The following is a 9,854-nucleotide window of genomic DNA, read 5'->3' on the forward strand; positions in this document are numbered from 1 at the left end:
ATTTTTTCATGCATTTTATTTTATGATTTTTTTTTTAATTTTTTTTTGTTGCTTTTGTTTTTTATATTAATGACTGCATTTTGTAAGTTTGCTTAAATATGCTCTTGATATGATATAAAGTTAAAATAATTCTGTGGTAGTAAAGAAAAAATTACATTCATTTATTATTATTTTTGATATATTTAATTTGAGTAATTGTTTTGTGGCTTGGAAAATGTGAAAAATAATTTTTAGTGCGAATTCCTGCCGCTTCATTTACGTATGAGTATATCGGAGATTGACTTTAACTTAAATGGTTAAATGTTTCAGTTTCTGTTTATGTTTGGTTTTTATGTGTGAATAAATAATTTGTGTATATATATTTTGATTAATTTTTATATAAAGAAATATATATATTTTTAAAATAATTCAATAAACATTTTTTCTGTTTCTTAGTTTCTGATATCCATTTTACTACCATTTTTGGTATTGGCTTTACTTTACATTTTTATATATTCAGAGTTGAACTTACCACTGATATATTGCGATAGCTTAAGAGTAAGTAAGGTGGTATTCGGTTAACGTTGCAACTTTTGTATAAGGGCTGAAAGTTCACATTTCCATAATCATCTAAAAATATTTTAGTAAAATACTTCAATTGCTACAACTTTTTAATTAAAGGATGAACTGTAATGTGCTTTGATGTTGAAGTGGTTCAGTTGTGGTGAGAAGTGTAGTTTATTAAAAAGTATGTGTATTACAAAATGTGACTTACTAAATTTCTACCATTAAAAAATAAATTTATGGATTACCTCATAGCTATATAAATTAAATAATGATATATTAAAGAAGTACAGACTTGAGTTTTTAAGGTTTCTAACATTAAAAATCATATAAAATATACAGATGGAACAAGTCTTTGTAAGAAAACTATTTATTAAATTACAGCTTACTATTAAAAAAAGCTAGTCGATGCTACTAAGCAACTATATATAAATACTTTTATGTAAACTTAAACAACTCTTACGGATCAAAGAATACGTACTTAACAGAACTGATGGCTCCTATAAAAGCCAAGAACTGTAACTCTCTTTATGAAAGAATGGTGATTGATCTCCTAAGCAGCGAAATCAAATCCAGTAAAAGCGAAGTGCGAACTATTTCGAATAAAATGCCTTTTTTGTATTTAACATATATTTCTTTATAAATCGACTATTTTGAACAGTACTTAATCCAGTTTGTGCAACAAGCTAAGAGACGTTTATTAATAATTCTTGTGAAATTATCGGGAAAAAGATTAAGAATATTTGTTTATAACAGTCTCACAATTGCAATAAGTGAATGCAACATAGTTTGCTTAACAAATACTTGCCGCTTTCCTCTTACGTTCAGCAAATCATACATAAGTTCGATGGTATATAGAGAATTTTAAATGCATATTATAAAGTACTAAATATACTAACTAATACTAACTACTAAGCTTCTTTATCTCTTTATCTTTATCTCTCACCTTCATTCATCTTTAGCACTCTGTCTCCTAATTACACTGTGACTTTCAATGCTAATGAATTTGAATCAGACTTTAAATTATTGGTGAACCATCAAAATTTCTTCTAACTTTTTAGCAGATAATGTTCTGTCTAACCTTCAAGAAGATAATATTGCATAGTACAATAAAAAAAGTAATATTACATCTAATCATGAAAGAGACAATATTGCATCTAACTGTGAAAAAGAGTATCATTTCTTTCTTTCTTCTCTTCAAAATCATACCGTATTTAGGACAAATTTTTTTAAAAATTTTGTTTTTTATGTTGAAGCAGCCTAACCCTTTACAGATATAGTCAGTACTCTTTTACGTTATCTTCATTTTAGATAGAACCATATATTTAACTTATATTAGTTTTGTAGGCCTTATCTTTTTTATAAAAATAACTAGTTGTAGTTAATATCATTGACCATATTCTACCGTTTACGGGTAGGGAGAAAAATATGTGAACTGATGTGTATTTTCAGAAGTTCATCAAATAATTATACAAGTTCCATTTAGGTAAATTTTTATATTAATTTACCTATATATATTAAAAATTTACAAAATAAAAGTTTTCTAAATTAACACAAAGTATTGATATTTTGATATTTTAAAAATAGAAAACTCTCTAAAGTAGCATAATTTCATTTTTAACTATCTGTAAGACTAAGGATTGGATTAAAATTTTCTTTATTAGTGGCGTACTTTGATTGTAATAAACAAAAAAAAAATTCATTTAAAGAAATTTGCCATATAATAACTTAAGGTATTTTGTAAATACGAATGGGGTTTTGTGGAATTTTTTTTTATTAAAAAAACTTTTTAGTAGAGGTCAAGACATTTGCATTTCTATAGTATTGTTCATACGCCTCGAGATACTTCCTTTTTAATGATTTGATTTTTCTCTTTTTGTTGTGTGTCAATTACTATACATTTCTTTACTTTAAAGTTATACAAAGGTTCTACATAGGTCAATTATTATACAATTCTTTACCTTAAAGTAATACATAGGTTCTACATAGGTCAATTTTTACACATTTCTTTACCTTAAAGTTATACATAGGTCCTACATTCTTTAATAAGGAGAATTCGTACATATATTTATATATAAATATACATATATATTAAGTTTTCGAAGAATAGAATTTGTTTTCATAAGTGTAGATATTTCAACAAGGTACTATTGATTAACATTCAATTACAACTTAATTAATTTCTTTGTGAATTGAACTTACTTAAACCCACTAGTTAATAAGTAGGGTACTTGATTTAGGGAGTAAAAGAGCAGAAAATTAAGACGTTTCTATAGGAAACGTAGATTTACGAAAAACAACAATTGATAATTCATTGATTCAAATTATCATATGGCGGACCTAATAGGAAGATCAATTAGTATGCTCGATAGGTACAAATCTAATATGACACTCCAGCCAGAAGCATCAACTGTTTCAGACTTTGAGAAATTTGAATCAAAAGTAAAAAAAAACAAATTCAACTTGATTTGATGATTAATAACACTTAATTAATTAACCTTACACTTAAGTTATTAATCTTACACTTAAGATTTTAATCTTACACTTAAGATATACTAATCTTACACTTAAGATTGCATTTAGATACACTTGAGTGGACGTTTTCAAAATACGATTATAAGTTAATATTAAGTTATGTTTAAATTTATTGAAATTATTCATACATAACTATTATCAAATTGGTTTGCTTTTAAAATAATTTAAATAAAATAATCTACTTTTAAATAAAATACTTTCGAATTAATTCACTACTTCTCTGGAATGTGTGCAGTATGGAGTGTTGTTATTGGTTTTCATGTTATTTAAACAAAATTATTCTATATAGTATATTGTTTAATAGTTGAGTAAATAAAAATGCTGTGCTTTAATGTTTTTTTCATGTTTATTGTAAGTTAACTACTTCAAAGTTGGGAGAACAATATTTGAATGCAATAATGTGTTAATATTTTTGAAAATTTGTATAATCAATATTTTTTTAGTGCAATGTATGTATGTTATGTGATATAAACAATTAAATAAACTACGCTGTGTTTTTGAGCTGCTAAATGTTTTGTTGCTCTTTTAATATGCATTATTATTTTTTACTATGAAAACTGTTTTGCTCTTTGTTAGTTTTTATTATTTATTGCTTTTTTTTTTGTATGCATTGTGCTGTTGTGTTTTGTAGTTGAGTTTTAACGTACACTGTACCACTTACCCTCCTCATTGGTTGCGCACAACGGTCCGACCCATTTGCCTTTAATACAACGTATTTTGCACAGACGTCGATCACCAAGTGGTCCAATCTCACCAGGGAAACGAATTTCAGAAACTTCAGTAAATTGCTGCTCTATGTCGACCTCCTCATCTTCCTCCTCTTCTTCTCCTGAATCAGTATCGTCCGGATGAACAGGCGCATAGCCACCTTCTTCATCGAAAATGCCTGCAAATAATAATTAAAATGTTTATATGTGAGTTCTAAATTGTTATTAGTGCCACCATATGTGATATTATGTATAATGCATAAATATTTACAAACAAATGAAGCAAACATAATGTGTGTTGTATGATATGATATTCCTGTATGGCTTATTTACATAAAACAATAAAGTATTTAAATTACTTTCAAGAAATAACAGCAATGATGTTATTTTAGTACTATAATTAAATTATATTCCCAGAACTTGAAAGTAAATATATTGCTCTTCCCTTTATCTGTTAAGTTACATTCCCTACAAATGGCTATGAAGTGACCCAATCGCAAATGTAACTATTTCCATTTCGTATTTAATTTGCAGAGGATAATGAAAGCACTTGACCTTATTTGGTTGGCAACGAGTATCGAATTGAATGGCACGATGAGCTATATGAGCCATTTCGCGACATTGATATAGTTAAGCATATAAAAATTTAGCTTGCTGGGTTATGTCGAGTGAATGGAAGAAACTGCTCTGGCTAGAAAGGTGTTTGATTTGGTGCATGCAGTTGGAAAATCAAATAAACGATGGAAGGACCAGATGGCCAACAATTTGAGTACGCTTGGTACTGACCCAAATGGTGATACCAAGTTACTGATCGAGCTGGCTGGCGGAGGACTACTCAACGCGACCAAGGACGATTCACGTCTTTAATGGCCAATTAAATAAATAACCTTATTTGGTTAAATGAAAACCAAATATAAGTACTTGATATACATATTTCTAAACAATAAAAAATATTTTATATCAACTAAAATTATGTGTTATCACTGCAATTTTTAGCACTTTACCATTATGTCACATTAGTTATAAGCAGACCTTTGTGAATACCCAAATTATTTTCAAAATTACTTTATTAATAAGAGTTCTAGATTTAGAATTTTATTTAGCCACGATTAACTAATAAGTTTTATAAAATTCATTTGATCAGATTTTGTATTAACATAGTTTAAGCTGGCTAAACCTTTTATTCGCTGACCTTAATGGGCTACTTGGGTGGGTTTACACTTTTCGATTTTGACACGTGGTTTTACAACAAATATATGTATGTGTGAGTTCATGTTTACACTTTTCGATTTTGACACGTGGTTTTACAACAAATATATGTATGTGTGAGTTCATGTGTATATGACATGTGTATATTTCGTAGAGTTAAAATATTCTTCTTCTCTAACAAACTAACGGTTCGATAAGGTTGCATGGATTGAATTGTAGCCTTTTTTAAACTAGACACAAGCATATTTGTTGGGTAGATGTTCCCTATGGTAAAGTAATATAATAGTTAACAGAAGTATGTATGTCTTATAAAGTGATCAGTTTACTCTGATTAGAAAGTATGCCAGATCTTTGATAAATTTATAAAGGTTCAAGTAAAAAGTGACGGCTTTTTATGGGCAAGATATAATATACTAACAACCTCTGTAATGTTTTACTATTCCATAACTTTACAACTGTAAGATACTGAATTTGATGCATTTCAATCAGAAACTCAACCCAACTTCACCTCATGCATCTTGTTATTTAGCAATTTACTCCCAGGTCAAACGATGTGAAGTATGCATAATGTTGTCGGCAGAAACGTGAGCGCTTTATTCACTCAGTAATTGTATTTGAGCTGCTTTTGGTGTTTATATAGAGTACACCACTATAAATTCATCGGATATTTCTTGTGATGCCGTCCAGTCCTTCAAACAAGTAATTGAATTTTGAGTCGGTTACAGTTCAATAGTTTGCACTGCACTTAACTAAATTCGATGCATTTACCATTTTCAACTAAAAGCGAAAATTATGCTTTTTGCAGCAGAAAGCGGGCTTTGGTTATCCAGAATTAATTCCTATTAAGCTATTTTATGTATCGAACAGTACGGAATACTTGTTGTTACATGCTCTAGATATTTAGGATATATAAATAAAATCAATATGATTGAAAATTGTTAAGTTTAACAGAATTTTAATGCATTTATGTGTAGGTTAAAATTAAACAGCTATGTTTTGGATTATAAAGGAATAATATAGGGCATTATATAAAAACCATTTTCAATAGGAAAAAATGTGAACAATTTACAAGATCTGTTAATGTATTTGATAAATTAACCTTAGTTGCCTATAAAAATAATTAAAGTTAAAGAATGAACTTTCAATACGTTGATCTTGTGATTCAAATAAAGCTGCAGTTTATAAGCTCGTTCTAATTAAAAACAAGTGCTTTGGTTAGTATCACTTAAAAAATAAAAAAGTGACAAAAAACTTGGAAGTTGAGCATTAATTGTTTGCTCTGTCTTAGCTACTTGTGGAAAGACACATTTAGACGTCGCTTCTAATTTAACAAGCACGGGTGGTAAACTTGGCAGTCCAAACAAATTATATAGGGACTACAAAATAATTAATATTAGTTAATATTATTTAATTAATATTAGTCGAATATTCCCTAAGATAACTGATGTTGAGTATATTCGAAACAGCGTTGTATGGTCAGTCAAACTTCAATAAATTAGCAAAAATTTTTGTTGTTGTTTTTTCACTTCTATTCGAACCCGTTTAACTATCATTAACAATTCAATGAATTCTTGTTTGAAGTAGTAAGTAAAACATTCACGAGTATATCTCAAGTATTTCGTGTGAAATAAGAAGTGCCCGTCTCAAATGAATATTTCCATGGAGACAACTTTTTTATTTAACTTCTAAGTATTTTTTGCTTATTATTATTATTTAATAAATTTAATATATTTATTTTATACATTTATTTTATACATTTATTTTATATGTGCAACCGAAAGATTTATTATAAGATAAATTTAAAAAAAAAATTTTACAATTTCTTTTTTATGACAAGGACTAAAAAAGTCTGGCTTGTTGCTATATGTTACGCTACTTCACAGGATCACACTGTTGAAATGTTATGCGCCTTTCAAATATTTATAATCATAATAAATTCATTTTATGTAGCCCTCTGATTAAAGGAAAGCACTTGTGAAGTTGGTTTAAGTGTATGCATGATGTCTTTATTTTATATTAAAACTTGCATTTATGAGTGCTGAAGTGGTAAATCATATAAAAATCTACAAAACAACTATAATATTCACTCATAAAATTTTTTTTAGTTTCATCTATTTGAGTTTTTTGTAATGCAAAATAGCAAACTTACATTGCTAATCCATAAAATCTAAAGTGAAATGGTTAACCCTACTTAAGAATGTTTTAACAAAAATATAAATTTTAACAAGCGTTGAAATTCCATAAATAAAATCCACAAAAGGGTTCCCCGAAGTACATAAAAATATCTCAACACTTGAGAATTAGTTAAAGTAGCAAAGGCACCTCATAAAGCAAACAAAAACACTTTAAATTAACCCCATAAAATGATAAAAGCCACATTAACCCTCAGCCAGCCTATGTGTGCGAGTACAGGAAAAAAGTCAAAACGAATGAAAAACTTCAATAACACTTGAGTCTGAAAGGAAATTGAAGAAAACAAAACAAAGGAATCAAAAAAAAGTGAAGAGAAAAGAAAAGAAAATAAACTACGTGGCAAGTAAAAAGGGAAGGTAAGCAAAGAAGATGCCTGATGCTGATGATATTATTTTACATTCATGAGATACTCAGCTTCAGTTCGTCGAAACAAACATATTTGACTTGAAAGTTTAAAGAGTGTTGGACAGGATAGGATAATATTATGCGGACACATTAACCCTTCACCAAGCATCAATGAAACAACAACCTACCGGCTATGCAATGTCAGTAGCACAAAGAAGGCAATTTCACTTAATCAAAAAACAAACAAACGCCATGAAAATATAACTAAAATTAAGATAAAAAGCCGGCTGGAGAAGGAGAATGGGTTTTCCATAAAAGGTAAGATGTACAAAAGAAGATGAAAAAAATTACTGTTTCGATATAATGGCAAGTATAAGAGCTAAGTCACTTTTTATGTATTTCTAAGCCTTCGGCACCTAAGCCAACCATTAAAGTTCTGAGTGATAGAGAAAACGTAATAAAATTTATGTCCATCAAAACGTAAGGGAAACTTAAAAACGCTATATACTTTCATACATTTTTTTCATATTTTTACATATTTTACTTACCCTTATCCTTACGGCTAGTGGTCTTTGAACTGGAATCACCGCCACCCTTCGGACGACTTAATGCGCCTGTGGTTTTACCCGATTTGCGTTTGACGCGTTGGAGGCCATCGCTCGTCATGTTGATGTAAATTTTATCAGCACTTAATATCTCAGCGTTTAGTGCATTATCAGCGACATCTGTGGCTGAGACAGAGGCAGAGGCAGCGGTATCGGCATCAGCATCGGCAGTAATTTCATCTACATCATCCTCAAAGCCATTATCAATGGGTTGCGGTTGCTGTGTGTCATTGTCGAAACTAACAGTATTATGCCATCTTGGATTAACATCGCGTTTTTGTAACTGATGTTCATGTACACGTTCCTGTTTATCTTCATGACTATCGCCACGTCTACGATGATGTTGTTGTTCTTGTTTTTCTTGTTTTATAGTCTTTGGCGTTTTCTTGTTGTTTGTTGCGAGTTTTCCCTCAACATCAGTTGCATTAACCTTTTTCTTCTTCTTTTTCGCTGCCGCTTTCTTGCATTGTTCTTTATTCTCATTCGCACTGCATTTTGTTTGCTTTGATTTCTTTTTTAATTTATGCAATTTTAACCGCAACTCTGCATTTGGTGATTGGGATTTTAGTATGTCTTCAATGTGTACATAGTAGACATCGCCTTCAGCTGCCAACTTACTGCCACTCCATTTGTCTGTCTCGGGAGAAGCATCTGGGTCATGATGTATGACTTGTCGCTTATAACGGCTGCCACGACCGCGGCTTTGACCATTCTCATTTTCAATGCGACGTCGACGACTAGAACCTGAGCGTCGTTTTTTATTATATTTTCGATTATGATTTAGACGTTTGTGTGCCGTATCTTCCGTTTCAGTGACATCATCCTCTTCTTCATCATCTATTGCGGCTGTATCTTCAGAAATTAAAGCTGTCGTATGCTCTTCTCCCTCCACATCAATTTTATATGGATTTACTACAGCCATTTTGTTATCATTAGCCGCTGAGTTGGAAGTCAGGTCAATATTTATTTTTTCAACATATTCAACATCCACTGTGGTGAAGTCTTCTGGTAAATTGGCTGGTGTGGTTTCAAATTTTGCATAAGGCCGCTCAGTCCCCGATTCTGGTTTAATAACAGTGACCCGCATGTTCGGTGCTTTACAACCAGGTGAAGCATCTGCAAAAAAGAAAATAAAATTATTTTATTTTTTATTTTATTTATTCTACTATTTCATATATAAATTATGATACTATAATCTGAGTATGTGTATAACAAAGTTTAATTTCTAAAACCATATTAAGTAAACGTTGTGTTCAATTATTGTCAATCATTTTCTTTAATCAGAGTTTCCATAAACCAGAGTTTTTATTGGTTTCAATCAATTAAAATTCGGTCTAAAGTTATTTGTCAAATAAACGATATGGAATTTTGCCAAATTTCAAACCACAGTCAATGGTTTTAATAACCCAAAAATCAAATGAATTTCATAATTCCCCTCACATAACGTCACAGAAGTTGAAATACTTACTCGACATTTATTTACAAATAAACAACATACGTTCAGCACCGCAAATTGCAGAATAACTTGGCAAGGATATGCAGGATATGCAATGTCGCAGCGCAAGCAAAAAATAAATAAATAAACAAAATAAACAAATTTAATGACTTTCGGCACAGCGAAGTTCACAAGCAAATTAAATTGCTTTCACACTAATGATGCAAAATAGTACAAAAACAGCTACAAAAACAACAACAAAAACAACAGCAAAGACAACAA

General features: G+C 30.0%; 2 protein-coding genes across 3 annotated transcripts in view; one reads left to right on the forward strand and one right to left on the reverse strand.

Moving 5' to 3' along the window:
• The window catches only part of LOC119680282 (serine/threonine-protein kinase N), a 463,907-nt gene that overhangs the window by 326,908 nt on the left and 127,145 nt on the right, over window positions 1-9,854 (forward strand). The gene's annotated exons all lie outside the window — the stretch shown is intronic.
• Window positions 488-9,612, reverse strand: LOC119681734 (locomotion-related protein Hikaru genki-like). The gene is made up of 4 exons (XM_038095002.1): window positions 9,606-9,612; window positions 8,081-9,253; window positions 3,740-3,964; window positions 488-609 (listed from the first exon to the last, which is right to left on the reverse strand). Exons 1-4 carry the CDS (start codon window positions 9,610-9,612, stop codon window positions 488-490), a joined length of 1,527 nt encoding a protein of 508 aa, XP_037950930.1.

This window comes from Teleopsis dalmanni, chromosome 2 (assembly GCF_002237135.1).
Source record: "Teleopsis dalmanni isolate 2A chromosome 2, ASM223713v2, whole genome shotgun sequence".
NCBI classification, from domain to species: domain Eukaryota; kingdom Metazoa; phylum Arthropoda; class Insecta; order Diptera; family Diopsidae; genus Teleopsis; species Teleopsis dalmanni.

What these genes read in the sequence shown, in the direction of transcription:
- LOC119681734 (XM_038095002.1), bottom strand. An exon ending in CACTAGCCGTAAGGATAAGG is followed by an intron (nt 3,965 to 8,080) that starts GTAAGTAAAATA and finishes TATTATTTGCAG; the next exon opens with GCATTTTCGATGAAGAAGGT. An exon ending in GTGCGCAACCAATGAGGAGG is followed by an intron (nt 610 to 3,739) that starts GTAAGTGGTACA and finishes AAATATTTTTAG; the next exon opens with ATGATTATGGAAATGTGAAC.